Source organism: Sphaerodactylus townsendi, linkage group LG04 (assembly GCF_021028975.2).
Source record: "Sphaerodactylus townsendi isolate TG3544 linkage group LG04, MPM_Stown_v2.3, whole genome shotgun sequence".
NCBI classification, from domain to species: domain Eukaryota; kingdom Metazoa; phylum Chordata; class Lepidosauria; order Squamata; family Sphaerodactylidae; genus Sphaerodactylus; species Sphaerodactylus townsendi.
This window is the reverse complement of record NC_059428.1, coordinates 93,430,427-93,446,938: the sequence shown is the minus strand read 5'-3', so window position 1 is coordinate 93,446,938 and position 16,512 is coordinate 93,430,427. Positions and strand designations below refer to the sequence as shown.

The 16,512-nt window shown below is 41.5% G+C and overlaps 1 protein-coding gene across 1 annotated transcript in view; it reads right to left on the bottom strand.

The window, feature by feature from the left end:
• Positions 1-16,299, bottom strand: part of SLC9A7 (solute carrier family 9 member A7) — a 66,302-nt gene extending 50,003 nt beyond the window's left edge. Inside the window, 1 exon segment of the mRNA XM_048492778.1 lies at positions 15,906-16,299. Within this exon segment, the coding sequence (XP_048348735.1) occupies positions 15,906-16,158 (253 nt within the window). The 5' untranslated portion in view covers positions 16,159-16,299.
• Positions 16,300-16,512: the final 213 nt, after the last annotated feature.

Here is a 16,512-nt window from a genome sequence, read left to right as displayed (position 1 = left end):
CTGGAAAACAGAAAGAAAGGAAATACCATGGGGAAAAAGGAAACTAAAAACCCTTTTGAAAAACAGTGCTGATCTGCTTAGTTCAATTAACATCCAAATTTCAATTTGTATATTTGTATTAGGATTACATGATTGTGTTGTGGCACACACTGAACTGAAGCATTATCTGCAATAACACTTGATGCAGCTCCTATGACATAAGCTAAAAATCTATTCGTATCTATATTTGCCATTAAGATATGAGGAAAAACAAAAAAGATCAAGTATCATGAACAATTTGTTTCCTAGTTCCCTCAAATTTAGGAGCTATAAGCAGTATACCAAATTCTAAGAATATCAACGCTTCATGCCAGCACACACACACTCCAAGAGTGCCAATTAAATGTGCAATAAGACAATCTGCCCTTTCATCAGGGCTGGAGTTCATCATTCCTACACACACTTCATCCTTTGCAGATGCTGTCCTCATCAATGGCAGCTTTCTTTCCTAGATGTAAAAACAGCACAGAGTGTAACAACCAAAGGAAAATTAGCATTCACAGCCATGCTGTGGGAATTTTTTGGTACTAGAAGAGTTTACAATAACCATAGTTCTGCTTTCAAAACATGATCAAAATTCACATTTACATAGCAATAAATGGCTATATCTGGTTTCCAGTATGAGCATGGGACAGAAACTGCTTTGGCTGTCCTGACTGAGGGTAACCTACAAGAAGATTGCATTCCCATTTATTCTTATATTACTCCTGGTAGCTTTTAATACAATTGACCATGTCAATTTTCTGGTTCACCTGACCAAGATAAGTTTGTTCAGGAGGTGCTTACTTATAGCTGCAGATCCTAGAACAGTGATGGAGAAACAGTAGGACAGCCTTAGAGAAACTAGCAGGAGCACAGGAATAATCCTATGCCACAGCCAAGCTTCTAGGCCCTTCTGCTTCTGTTTATATTCCACAAACACTTTCTGCCATGAGGCATAGTGTGTCCCTGGAATGTTCTGGAATGGGTCAGACAGATTTTCATTATGTGTTCAGGGACCCAATCCAAATAAAGTCTTTAACTATATCCAAAGTTTTTTGGTCCTTAACCAAATCCTTATTTTGTAGCTTTGAACAACCCCCCGCCCACCGTATTACATCCATAAATTGTTAGCCAAGCTCTCTTACATTTGAAGTCAATGGCATGCGACCATAATCCATAATAGAGAAGGTGGTCAGAGGCTGGAATCTTAACCATTGTAGACAAAGAATACTGAAATGCTGCCTATTCAGGGTTCATACTGGGAGCAGCTGCACCTTTGTGTGAAGTTTGTTTCTCAATAACATTTGGCTAGCCACTGTAGAAAATGGAATACTGAACTAGATGAGTGTAAAGATCATAGTTTGCCTAGAGTGTCAAAAACCTTTCGGCCAGTCCTGACAGAGTCACCATATCAAATAAATGTTGACTTATAGGTCGCCATACAGTAAAGATTAGGAACACTAGTCATCATACATTTTTTCACAGGCTTGACTGGCTGGGGTTTTGTATTCATGTTATCCAAGTGTGATGGCCCTAGGACCAGGAGCCACATCCCCTTGGGGAAGGACAATATTTTCTTCACATTGTCAGAAAGGAGGAAATAGCCCAGGACAGAGAAGCTTGCATTGTAATGGCTTGGTTCCTTTACACTGCTAATTCCAGAGGTCCAGCCAGCTCATGACTCCTTATCTCCACCTGTTTCCATTTTGCTGCTAGGCTGCTTTCCCTGCCTGGGCCCTTCTTCCTGGTCCTTAAGCTTCTGCACTGACCATGGCACTCTTCTTGCAGGGTTAAGCCAGGAGTAGCCTATTGCCTAAGTTAGATGTGCAAAGTTTCTCCTGGCTGTCCTTGGGGCCAGGACTACTGACTTCTAAAATTTCAGGAGGTCTAGTACCTTCCTATCTACAAAAGTCCCGAGTGCCTGCCCACAGCCTTCAGTCATCTGCCTCCTGATGGCCTTCAGTGAGGGTCTTTTAATCACTTGGGCACTCTTTGTTCCTATTTCCCTGCTCTTCCTCTCAAGCAAGCTCCATCTCAAGAAGACCTTTACACCAGAGAAGTCCTTTGCCCCACAGGAAATTTGTACTGGTGGGCCTTCTTTCTGTCTTGCTGTTACCATCCCACCTGACTCTCTTTCCAGCCCTACCACAGAGATGCTGCCCCCTGCAGGGATGAGTCCATGCTCCATCCCTTCTTACCCAGAGATAAGGAGCCTTGGACTGTGACATCAAGTTTAGGCCTGGCAATAGGTAGTAAAGAGACCATTCTAACTAGGCCCAAATCCAAAGCCCCAAATACGAGCCAATCCGAATACAAAGTATTCGGACCGGCTTGTTGACATTCAGGATTCAGCGGCATTTGAGGATCATTTAAACGATGTCTGCATGCAGTCGATTCCTGAAGGAAAGAGAAGTGGACTCTTCAGTTTGTAAAGACAGAACACAAGAAACTAAAGAATCCACACACAACCTTCCCCAGGGAAGGGGCTGCATGCGGGGATCGTTTAAAGGGACTCCTGAATGCAGCCAATTCCCAGGGAAAACATCTTTCAGTCCCATCCCGCCCCCCCGCACTCTTCTCAGAGTTGCTGACTGAGTGCTGGCCTGCTTAGAGAGTCCAAAGCAGCCCAGCACTCAGTCAGCAATGCTGAGTAGGGTGCAGAAGGAGGGGGGATAGGACAAAAAGCAAGTCTTTTTATCCCATCCTCCCCCACCCCCACCCCCACCCCCACCCTGACCCTACACCCTTCCCAGTGATGCTGACTGAGTTCTGGACTTCTCTGGACTCTCAGAAACAGCCCAGTATGATCCCCGAATGCCGCCGAATGGGGGATGGTGGATTCTTTAGTTTGTTTTTTCTTTCTTTAAACAAGGGTTAAAGGAAGTGCAAGTGGCTAGCCGCTTGAACTCCCTTTAAACAATGTTTAAAGAAAGAGTAAAAACTAAAGAATCCACCCTGCAAAAAATCCCCCCCCCCCATACTTACCTTGGGGTGCCTGTCAGGGGCATATTTGTTAAGCCCCTACATTGAGCCTGTAGGGAGCACATTATTACAGGCTAGCTGCGGCACCTGGGAAATTGCAAGAGTATCTTCCGGGGAGACTCTCACAGTGATGATGATCATCGAAGTTTGGTAAAGCTTGGTTTAGGCGGTCCAATTTTATGGACCCTTAAAGCGGTAGCCCCCATCTCCTATTAGTTCCCACTGAAAACAATGGGGGCACCCCCTTTGGGGGTTTATAAAATTTGACCTCCTGAACCAAACTTCACCAAACTAGGGTGGCATCATAAGGAGAGTCTCCTGATGATACCCTGAAATTTTGGTGCCGCTAGCCTAGAAATGTGCTCCCTACAGGCCAAAAACCTAACACACACCTAAAAAATACAAAAAAATTAAGATAGACACAAATTATTTGGGATATTCAAATATATTCAGGTATACCAAATATGGTATTCACCTTATTTGGGTATACAGATAATTTTACACCTGAATAAAGCTGAATCCGAATTTTACCGAACATTTTCGGTATTGCTCAACCCTAATTCTAACATAACTTTGCTAGATTTCTAAGAATTGAAAGCCAAGGACTTCTGGAAACACAAGGCAAGACAGAACTTTTGTCTGCCAGTTTTTTTTTGTCTGCCAGTTTTGCCGATTAACAAAAAAAATGTCTACCACTTTTATAGGTGACCTCTTAGCAGGCATGAAATAATTTAATATCCCTTCTGGTTGAAAATGCTGCATCTTCTCAGTGTATTGTTTTCTGTTGTCCTCATGCACCTCCTTCTGAGAATCTGTGAACTGTCTACCTTTTTCAGGTCATGTAGTAAAAGTTTTATCATGGATTTAAGAACACACGTGCATGAAACTTGAGCACAAGTGCAACAGACTGGTGTGATGCTTTCTGAAGTAGCAGACCATGTGAAAAGTTAGAGCAAAGGAAGATGAGAAAGCTTGAAAGATTTAAACTGATTAATAGGTGTTAACTGGATTTTTAAAATTCAAGTTAAAGAAGACAGGGCAATGATCATTTATACAACCATTCCAAATAGTAATGCCAGAAATGGAATACAACATTTATATTATGTTACTGATTATGAAAATTATATCCCCCTTTCTTCCATCATGGAACGCAAGGTAACGCACAAAAAGTTCCCAGGATGTGTCTCAATTTAGCAAAGGGACCAGCCCCCAACTGCTTAGTTTCAGCAAGGTGGCTGATTTCATGCCTTCCAACTGTACCCTGAAGGAGAGGACAATCCAATGGAAGTTCAGCACATTCCATTTGTATCAATGGGACAGTCTTTCGTTGAAATCAATTAGATTTAATTTAATTTGAAGGTGGGGCATTTTCAAGAGAGAAGTAAAAGGTGCAAGGCAACTGCAGAATCCTTCTTCCACTTTCTGATGTTTTACTATGGTTTGTTTTCCCCGTGCCCTTACCTGGATAGCCCTAGGCTAGCGTGATCTCCTCAGATCTCACAAGCTAAACAGGGTCGGCCCTGGTTAGAACTTGGCTGGGAGACCTCCTAGGAATACCAGGGGCATGATGTAAACAAAGGCAATGGCAAATCACCTCCTAATTTCTTTTACGTTGAAAACCCTATGGAGTTATTATAAGTAAACTGTGATTTTATAGCACAAACACACACTTCATTCTGACAAGCTATTTAGGACTACAATTCTCAGGGAAGGAGGAAAGTGGCTAGGAAAGAAAACAGAAGTTGCACCAAAGTTCTCCATTTCTCTCCTATAAACATCTCTTTCCCCACACGTTGCACATCAAAGGCAAACATGAAATAGGAAAACTCAGTAGACACTCAACATCTTGTTTTGCTTTGAGTCCTTCAAACTGGATATTGCATTGATTTCAGACTGCGCAACTGAAATATCTCTGCAAAAATTCGCCCCTGCGGAGATGCTGCTAGATGTTGAACAACATATAGTTCCTCATCCTTTAAATATGTTATCTCCCAACAAGTGCACAAAATCGAGGTTCCCCCTTTAACACAACCCCCAGGTCAATGCAGCCTAGGATGCACTCTGCTGGTGACATCACATCCCACCTGATAATTGATGCCAAGGAATTCATTTCTTTGTTGCTGTTCAATTTTGCATATTTTCCTTTAAAATATTCTGATTTTATATTTTGACTATAAAATAAGAATATTAAGACTGGTGAAAAAATACAATATTGGTGAAAAGATTCTCACTTACCTAACCCCTATATGAAGTGTGCAAGCTTCTGCACTGGTTTATTGTGATATCACCAGCAAAGTGCATACTGATGACCTGCAGGGAAAACAAAACAGAAACATCAGCTGAAGTTACTGTCCTGCTAACATACCCTTCAGAACATTCTGTGGGAGGTACAAAGCTATACTTCACAAGCACACAAGAAACAGATGAGAACTGTTCAGCCCTGGACAGAGATGCAAATAACTGCTAGTTTAACATTGTGTCAAACCACATATTTACCGTTTTACCTATGGCACATGGAAAGCCCAGGAGCTGGTTTCAATGGTTTCAAGATAGTTGCAGTTCTCTTTCTTCCTCTAAAGGTCCTTTAATAGACCTAGCTACAAAGACTTCTTTTGCTCACTTGCCACTTAGGCTTCAATAGAAAGAGTACAGATTTCTCTCACTATTTTCTTCCTTCTCTCACACACAAGCCCTCTGAACCAATTCAGTCAACTTTGCCCCTCTACATGTAGTATAGCTACATCAAAACATAGCCCACTTTACTCACCCACCCACCCCCTAACTTTAGAAGCCTATATTTTAAAGGACAGCAAACGAACACATGAAGTCACATACTAATATTCAAAAATAAAACACACAAAATATTTACAAAGCAAAACACCACACTAGAGAACAGAAATGCCCTTGTGGGGCAGAGGTGGTATCTGAAAGAACCCCAGCAAACCTTGGCACCATCAATGGGAGCTTACTGCTAATGTGACAAAGAGTGCCACACAGAGAGTTATACTTTCACTATCAAGCCCTTGACATCAAGTGAATGAATAGGTTAAATTTTGCTTTATGTGCATAAATTCCTCATAATAGTGAATTCCTGAGCTTAACAGTCAAAATCCAATCAGAAGACCAACTCACTAGGTATCACATCTGTCTACCATAGCCAAGGTTTTTATTTCTCCTTATTACTCGTCAGTTTGTACTCCAGATGCTGCAATTTACCGTCCCGGTCATAAAATAAAGACTTCTGCAATCTCTTCCACCTTCCTCAAATTTCTGATTTTTAATTAGAAATTGTTTTTATGGTCTTTAGTTAACCAAACCTTTACTAGCAAAACTCAGCAGCAAAAAAGTTTGACCAGATGATAAGCAGTTCAGAAAAGGAAGTAACATTACAAAAAGGGGGAAAAACACAAACAAGGACTCCCAATTTTCTCTGAGCTGAATATAGTTGCAGTTAAGTTTACTACTTACTTCCTATTTACAGTCAAAATTAAATTAACTATTAATTGATATAATTAAAACAATTTGTACTTTCCTTTTATACCATTTTCTACTCCTTAAATCCATTTTTTCTGGTTTACACAAAAAGATAATCAAGGGCTTCCAATTATCTGTGAAATTAGATAAGTTCTTTTCTCTAGTCAAAGAGTTGAGTTTTGTCATCTCTATCAGCTCCACCAGTTTGACAAACAAATCTTCTGTTGTAGGTATAGAGAATGTTTTCCATTTTTGTGCATATAATATTCTGGCTGATGATACCATTTATAAAAACAAAGCGCCCTATCTTTTTTTAAACTGTCTATCCAATAAACGCAAAGATATGTCTCTGGTTTCATTTGTATACTAGTTTTTAAAATCTTCTGGATTATTGCATACATTTTGGATACATTTTTTTGCCAGAAACATATGTTCAAGTTTAGGCTTTTCATGAAAACCAAATTCCACTGCCCCAGGAAGATGTAGATGTTCTCCAATCCACAATGATGATGCAACTCTCTAGCAGGAAGGGCTTCATCCTTAGACAGCACCATATAACATTGTACTGAAGTATCACGACAGAACCTTAATTTGAAAATGCACCAGGGAGTTCTCAGGTTTTTTTCTCCCACCTTTGTGCACAACTAACCATGAATTAGACTGGTTTTGCTACATGCATTATGATGCAACACACTTTTAATAAAAATTAACTCTGAGCTCATTAACAGCTGCTCACCTCATCATTATAAAGCAATGGAGGAATCCAAAATCTATCTGATCATAATCAGATTCCAAGCTCAGAACTCCGCAAGGGAGACAAATAAAGCATTATTTCATGGATGAGCACTGGCCCTGTAGTGGAGAGTAGTAAGCTGCCATCAAAGCTCTGTTCACAAACTAAGTTTAATCCTGATGGAAGTCAGTTTCGATCAGCCGACTCAAGGTGGACTTAGTCTCGCATCCTTTTGAGGTTGGTAAAACAAGTACCCAGTTTCCTGAAGGTAAAGTGTAGACAACCGGGGAAGGCAATGGTAAACATGTGACATCACAACATGGGTCATTAATAACTTGGTGCTTGCTCAGAGAACTACCTTTACCTAGTGGCCAAGACTTACTTTCTTTGGGAGGGGAGTCACCAATATTTGGAAAAGCCAATTACATATCAGTTTCATCTGACCCAAGGTTGTTGAAAGGATAAAACAGAAGAGAATTATGGAAGCTGCTTTGGGCCCCCCACTGGGAAGAAAAGCAGGGTATAAATGAAGTAAATCTTTATTTATATGTCTATGCTTGAAAAATTGCAACTGTTTCCTTCTAAGGAACTATGGCTGATTCCGCATGGGCCAAAAACAGAAGTGAAAAGGGTGTGAAAATGGTGTAAAAGGGTTTAAAATGGTGTAAAAGGGTTTATACTGTTTTCACACCATTTTCACACTGCTGTTTTTGGCCCATGCGGAATCAGCCTATGATTCTTTGAGGATGTCAATTGTCTAACTGAGTTTTAGCCCAGCCATAATGTTACGTTCTAGTTCTACCTTAAATTCATTTTAGGAGAACCACTGAAACAACATTTAATAAAAATCAGAACTGCCAAGACAGTCAAACCAGCCATAAAAGCAGAGGACTAATAAAAAATTGCCCAGTAGCATTAAAAAAAACCCAGAACTCTTATTACCATGGTTTTTGACAGTGTGCTCTAGTTTTCACATTTCCCTGTTTGATGCACTGTTATGGTAACTATTCCAAACTTAGTCTAAATTTTTTTTCCATTAGTTATTTTAATCATTAACAAACTTGGACTGCCAATTAAAACTACGCCAACAGCACGTTTTTATGCTGAGCCTGAATCTCAAATCAAACAAAAACTAAACCAAAAACTTGCCCATGGAGGGCACAAGAACTGAGATTGAGGAGATATACATGACTCACAACAGCCGCTTCTTCCGTGGAAATGATATTGTGCAAGCAAGACAAACATTCATGCCATCACATGAGACAAGGACAGGTTTTCAATTTCACAAACAGCAAACATCCATATGAATCACAAGCCCTTCCCTACACAAAAGTCCATGGCAGAAAATTGTTGTGCAAAATGGCATAAAGGTGCTGGCAAACATGACTGCAAAAGTACAGGAGAGAGAGGGTAGAACAAATTGAAGAATACTAGAGAGTAACCTTGCTCAAAGGCAAACAGTTAAAATCTACAAATGCCTTCCTTACATTTAGGTAGCTTATAGTTAGCTTACATACAGATGGAAAACGTACACTGAAGCACCTAACAATAGCACCAAATCAGAACATTTTTAAAATTAGGTCATCTCACCCTTAAGGCACAGAGTTAGATCCAGCATAAATTGGCTGTTTTTACCAATTCCCCTTTCCTGCTGCAGACCTTCCTCACATCATTCCTTGGGGTTCTCTGTCCCATAGAAACAACATTTAACAGAGATCTATTGGCTGCTGAGGCAGTTAAGTCCTGTTCTAGTGACAGAAGAAAAAAAAGATCCAACTCACTGCCTTGAAAGCAACAATACAGAGGTATTATGGGGCTTCCTTGCTGCTTTAAATCAAGCTCCAAAATGATTTGGTTCAATGGGGGAAGATGTTTCTGATGGTCATTTCCATCTTTCACTGAAGTAAAAGGGGGCGCCTGAACATCTGGTTCATGAGATTATATGATTTAATACTGTCTGTACAGGCATAGCCTTCCAACTATCATCCATGATAGGCAAAGCATCATGTATTTCTTGTACTAATGTAATTACTTGTACTAATGATGTTCCTCTGCCAGAGCCAATAACTATGTATGCACAGAGCTCTGAATTATTCACCCATTTAGATTTAGAAGAGTCAAACTAGTATTTAGGAAGATCATGAGTTTGGGCAGATTGTGAGAGCAGGAACGGATGAGGAACGGATGGGCAGGAACGGATGAGCCATCTCTGGTGGCCCATTTTTACATGCCTAGAGTATGCGGATTGCCACTTTGGGGTCAGGAAGGAATTTTCCACCAGGCCAAACTGGCCCAGAAATCCTGAAGGTTTTTCGCCTTCCTCTGGCCATAGAGCAGAGGTTGCTGAGGAATGGGTGAATATTGTGCAGGGAGCTGGATGAGAGGACCACTGAGGTCCCTTTCAGTTCTATATTTGGTACTTATAACACCCAAAGTTGTTTTAAACCATTTTTCATCACTTCCTCTTTTAGAATTAAACCACTCCAAACCAACATGCTTCACTGAACTTCATTTACATCTGCCTATACTTATCACTCCTGGCCATCTGTATCATTACTTTACAGGAAGTGAGAGGATGATGATACTAACATTGAGCTGAAGCAGTCCAGCCCTGAAAGTGAGTCAATAATTTGTTACAAGAGCTTTGACCTACATTTTGGAACTCCTGGGAATGATAATGCCCTAGGGAAGAGGTTCTTAACCTTCTTTGTGCCATGGACCCCTTTGGCACAAATGTCTGGTGAAACTTATCACCTCCTGGGATCCAGGTTACGAACCCCTGCCCGGGAGCCTTATATTTTATATCACAGGACTACAAAATCTCTGCTTAAATCCATATTCATAATTATTTCTCCTACCCACAATGGTTTTATCTATTGCAAAAATTTCCATGGTGCATTTCATAACGAGTCAGAAAGGTGTGTGTCTATTTAAAATATATATTGGGTAGATTATGTTGGTACAGGAAAAGCTCAAAAAAAGGGCCACATCCACAGTTAATGGAAAAGCAGAAGTTTGATACACATTTGTCCAACTATTATGAGGGTTTGAAAAGCAGGACATTTTAATATGTAACAGTCACAATGTGTAACAGACATTAATAGCACTCACTACATAGCAGTGATCAAGTCAAACTATGGAACCGACAGAAGGGAATAGCAACAACCCATTTACCCAGTTCAACCAACTTTAAACAGAAAGAAAAAGAGGTAATTTGCTGTGGTGGTCCAGAATGGTTCTGTGTTGGTTTGCTTTTTGTGCTATCAAGTCACAGCAGACTCATGGTGATCCCATAGTGTTTTCAAGGAAAGAAATGTTCTGAGGTGGTTTACCTGACTCTGCACCATGATTGTGGTATTACTTGGAGGTTGACTATCCAAATACTAACCAGGGCCAGCCCTCCTTAGTTTCCAAGGTCAGGGCTTTTTGTGTTTAGGGAACACAAATTAAGCATTTCTGGCATGATAGTACAACCTGAGAAGTACAGACTTCTTCCCCCCCCCACCCCAAATAATAAATGGTGAAGGACATTATACAATATTGGTTTTCTTTATCTTTTAAAGGCACAATTAAGTCTGTGAGATGTATCCTCCTCAGTATTCATTTGAGATCACAGGTAAATGGATGAGTTAGCAAGAAGAAGAGGAGTTTTGATGTATACCCTACTTTTCTCAGCCATAAGAAACCTCAGAGCAGCTTACCAATTTCTTCCCTTCCTTTCACCACAACAGACCCCTTGTCAGGTAGGTGGGACTGACACAGTTCTTAGAGAACTGTGACTAGCCCAAGGTCACCCAGAAGGCTTCATGTGTAGAATGGGGGAACAAACCTAGTTTCCCTTTTTAGAGTCTGCTGCTGATGTGGAGGAGAGAGGAATCAAATCCAGTTCTCCAGAGTAGAATCCACCTCTTCCTAACCGCTACATCGCTCTGACTCAAGGTATATAGCTCAAGAGAGGGGCATGAAGCTGAATTCATTCCACATTTGTCACTAGTTGATTGTGTGGTTCAGGATAAGTCATAACCAGAGGCGTTTCTCCCATTGGATAAAATTGGGCAGTTGCCCAGGGCGCTCCCTTGTGGTGGCCACCAAAAATGCAAGTTGGTTTGTGGGATTTTTTGTATTTTCAGTGTTTTTTCTGTTTTTGGCCTGCAGGGGCCACAGTTTTTAGGCTAGCAGCACCAAAATTTCAGGCATTTTTCAGGAGACTCTCCTGATGATATCACCCAGGTTTGGTGAGGTTTGGTTTAGGGAGCCCAAAGTTATGGACTCCCAAAAGGAGTGCCCCATTCCCCATTGTTTCCAATGGGAGCTAATAGGAGATGGGGCTACACCTTTGAGGGTCCATGACTTTGGACCCCCTGAACCAAATTTCACCAAACCTAGGTGGTATCATCAATAGGGGCTCATGTACTCTGAAATTTTGGTGCTGCTATCTTAATAATTGCACCCCTGACAGCAGGCACCCCCTAAATTTCCCCAGATTCTCCTTTTAAATCCACCCTCTTTCTGCCAATGCTTGTTTTCTTTATTTCTTTTATTCTCTCAATGCCTAAACATTGAAAGTGATGCTGTTTCAGGGTGGGGGAGAATCCACCTCAAAGTAGAATCACTTTCAATGTTGTTTAAACTGTGGACCCCAGATTCTCCCTTTAAGGTGAATTTAAAAGGAGAATCTGGGCTCCCTAGCTTAAACACCATTGAAAATGATGCTGTTTGAGGGTGGATTCCAGCATCACTTGTTTAAACTAGGGAGCCCAGATAGTAATGAAACATTTTGAAAGCATTTTGAAATTGTTTTCAAAAAAAATTCTGCTGTGTGGTATGGCCCATTGCTGTGTTCAGATTTGTGAGTTGGGGCATGTTCTATAATGCAATGGTGACTTTGAAATGACCTGGTGGAAAAAAATCATTGTTTGGTCACGGTGGGGGAGGGTGGCTGCGCATGGGAGTGGCATCAAACAGGTTTTGCCCAGGACTCCAGTTCACCTAGGTACGCCACTAGTCACAACTTTGTACAGTTGTACAACTGTAAAATGAAAACCATAGTTGCATGACTCTAAATATTGGAAGTAAACAAACATTATAGAAGTATACTGCATTTGGAATTGTATCAAAAGGAGTAATCAAGCGCTACTAAATACTTTGTTCCAAATTAGATTTGGGAAGGGAGTGACTAGATCAGTGGTTCTCAACCTGGGGGTCGGGACCCCTTTGGGGGTTGAATGACTCTTTCACAGGGGTCGCCTAAGACTCTCTGCATCAGTGTTCTCCATCTGTAAAGTGGATAAATGTTAGGGTTGGGGGTCACGGCATTAGGGTATTAAAGGGTCGCGGCATTAGGAAGGTTGAGAACCACTGGACTAGATCCAGTCCTAGCTCAATATTTGTTTATAGTTTATATACATAATTACTCTACAGAAACTTGGCAAGTAGTCTTCATAATGGCTCTTTCGCATATTAATGAGGACATTAATGGAACTTGTGTCTCCATTCTTCAGGATAATATACAAAGCTACCCAGCTCTCTGAAACAATTTTTACCTATCCTTCCCATGCCTGAAGCTCTCTACCATAAAGTCTATGTTACATCATCTCCACTTCCCTCCAAATCATTCCTTTGGGATTAAATCTTTAACTCTGTAAATCCTCATCTTAATCGAAATAAACATACCTAGGCTTTGTTGTTGTCACCATTACCATTTGGTTGACAGTAAGGTAGACAATTTAGCTTGTAAGCTCCAAGAAACAGTTATAAGTTTTTGGCATAATACCACATAGAATGGGTACCTTCAAATCTTTCTTCTTCTAGAATGAGATCAATGGGTTGGAATCAGAACTGAATCTGGAGTTTCCAGCACTTCTCTCTTGTATAACAGACTTCGCTCAAGCCTTTCCTCAGAGTTCACTGTCCCCTAGAAGCAGTATTTTGTAGAGAGGGGCAATGGGAGAGGGAAGGCAGGAAAATTCCATTCTGCCATCTAAAAATTTAATCCAAATCCAACTTTGTACCTCTAGAAATGTCATCTTGGATATATAAATATCCACACTTTGGAAGTCAGTTTATGCCAGATGGTAACTGATATTTATTTATCTACACAGTTTTTGATACTAGCATTTTGAGCAAAATAAATATGATCTCCATGTTTTGATGAAGATACACACATGCTGATTCCAATTGTATCCATGAAATGCCCCATTTCATGTTTTATAATTGAAATAGAAAAATATTACGTATCTTTTAAAAGCTTTCATATATTGTCTTCTTCTGCACTATTATAGGACATTCAACTCTGGTACAGCATCTGTCCGAAACAAAAACAGCCAGGCAGAGAAGCTAAAGAGGATTACATAAATTGCTAAAGGCAACATGTATTGTCATGTATTATTATCCATAATTAGCTATCGCTTACAAATGCTGATAGAGCAGAATAAAATTATGCAAATTGTTACACAGAATCAAACACTTGCTTGTCTTTATCATTCACTTGGATCCAGTATGTTTCTGGTTTAAAAAGACCAAAAAACCCCACAACAATACATCAGGGAACAAATTATTATGAAGACTGTCACAGGCTGAGAAACTTGTGCAGAGGAAAATCCCCTAGTTTTCCATGCATTTAACTGAAAGGAGTTGTTGAGCAATCACTGGGGAGGAAATAGCTCTTTTCCTCCATGTGCCAACATTTATCAGCATTGCTATACTACAGCAAACATCCGTACATAGAATTTTCAGCAGAAATTTTACCTGGTGAGACAGGAAAAAATTTAAACACCCGCACACACAAAAGAATTGAATAAACCCGCAAAACAGAAACCAAGCCCACAGCTTTGAAAAATGATACGTCTAACCAGAAGTCAGACACTGTAAGAACTATTTGATATCCAATGATAAAATCAAACCAGCACAAGGTTATGTGCTGCCACTGTAGACTCATACCCAATTCTCTGCACCAGCCATTAATCAAATCAGGTGAGTACTGAACTGTTCACAATTCCCACTTCAGTGTCATACCAGACAGCAGGAATACATGCGTCACTGTGTCTTCATTTCAGTTTCACACCATAAACTTCTTTTAAAGACAGTTACCGCTCACTGCATCATCTAAGCACCCATAATAACTTCAGGTGCATTGTGTAACCTTTCCTGGCATCCAGTTCCACCACACTCAGGTAGAAGCCAGTGAGCACCAGCAACCAAAAGATTAAAGAAACATTTTACTCACAGTCACCTTCCACTGGAAGGGCATGAATGTTTAAACACATTTCTTTTCATTCTATACAACACCCAGAAGACTCAAATGAGATACATTTCAAGGTAACAAAGAGGCCCCATTTGAAAATTACAAAAGTGCTTGATGGAGGAGGAGCAGATTACTGGATCTCACAGTCTGCTACAATGCAAATATTTACAGTAGGGGGATGCAACTTCTTACAATTTAGTAAGCCTCCTTAATGTATGAAGCTGCCCTATACAGCATCATGTCATTTGCCAGTCAAGATCCATATTGTCTACTCTGATTGGCAGTGGCTCTCCAAGATCTTTCACATCACCGATTCCTTTAACGGAAGAGGCCAGGGATGGAGTCTGGGATCCTTCTGCATGCAAGGCAGATTCTCTACAACTGAGCCCCAAAAGAAAACAAAGGATCTTCCACAGGACACTAGTTCACCTTTTTCATCACTTGCAACGTTGCAGAAGGATTACTGATCAGAAAATGACATCCATGCCAACAGGAAAACAACAACAGGGAAAAACAAAGGCAAAAGGCTGTTCCCATACTTTGTCCTTTATTATCTACAAAGTGATTGGTATTCAGCCTTCCCCATCAAGACCCAGAACAAGCCTCCAAAGTAAAGTGTCACAACAGGCAAAATTATATAACATGCATTTTTAAAGAGATGTATTAGCATTGCAGTCTTTGGCATATAAAAGGGCTGCAGAGGATGTTCCCAGGAATTTGACCTTCGGCTTCAAATTAGTCCTGTCTGTCAGGAGTAGCATATCAGGAAACAAGAGGCCCAAACACATGCCCATTCCTCTTCAAACGCAAGCTCACTGGAGAAGAGGGGAGCATTTCCTACACATAACAATTCAGGCAGGGGGAGGGGGCATGTTTGTGAATGTTGGAAAACCAGTGCCAACAATGAACACACAATTATGTTCCTAAACACAATGAAAAAAAGAAACTACTGGGTTTTTGTTTTTACAAAATTACAAATCAGCCAGGATTACAGCTCCTGGCAATCAGGATGCGAAGAAAAAGAGACAGGGAAACTGAACAAAAGCTTAACCCTCTGACCTCTATAGAGTATCTTCAACACATACACAATGCCATGTACTCTTGTACAAAACAAATTTGTCTCGCCTTCTTACTAAACTCTTACTAGGCATATTCAGCACTCCACCAAACCTTCTGGAATTCAGATATTCCCCTCCCTTTGTAAAGGTCAAACAGATTGAATAGCTTCGAAATCCAGAATTATCTTTAAGAGAACTGTAGAATCACATAGGGGGACTTCAAAGAACCGTATCCGCACACACACACGTGCACATCACACCAGAGAGATCGGAAGCTAGGATGACGACAAAGGGAACGAAGGATCTCGGTGGCAAAGACCCTTCCCTTCTAGGTGCGCGGACAGGGTCATGAAAAATACATGAGAGGTCAACGGCACACACATGCGAGACTCACCATAGATCATGGCCAGCCCAGTCTCGTGGAGGAAGCGGACCCGCCGGTGCTTGAAGAGCCAGATGGTGAGAATGGTGAGAGTAAGCAGAAGGATGAACGTCAGGAGGCTCACGCTGTCCTGCCGGTGACTCTCCTCTGCCTCCTTCTCGGTGGCCAGCTCCTCCAGGGCGCTGCTGCTGCGGTCTCCCGAACACAGCCCGCAGACTCCGAGAAGCAGCAGCAGCAGCCGCCGCCAGAGCAGCGGACGCGGCATGATATTGCCCTTTGGGAGACCTGCTAACCCTCTGGCCCTCAGCAGCGCGCCAAGCCTCCTGCGCCTGCAATGCAAAGCCCTCCCCGCCTCCGTGTGGCTACTCTCCGCCAAACCAGGAGCAACTTCAGTGCGCAGGATCGCCAGACGCCGCCCCTTCCACCCCACAGGCCGCAGCTGCCGCGTAAGTTTGCCGGCAGCCGTGCCCGCCCCTTAAAGGCGCGCGCCAGAAGCTCCAGCGGCGCTTCACTCGCTGCCTGAGAAGCTGAGGTTGCGGCTCAAAGCAAGGGGAAAGAGACTGCGCTGCACCACTTCAGTGCACGGATTGCGGATGTCCATGTGGGGAATGCGCTCGTC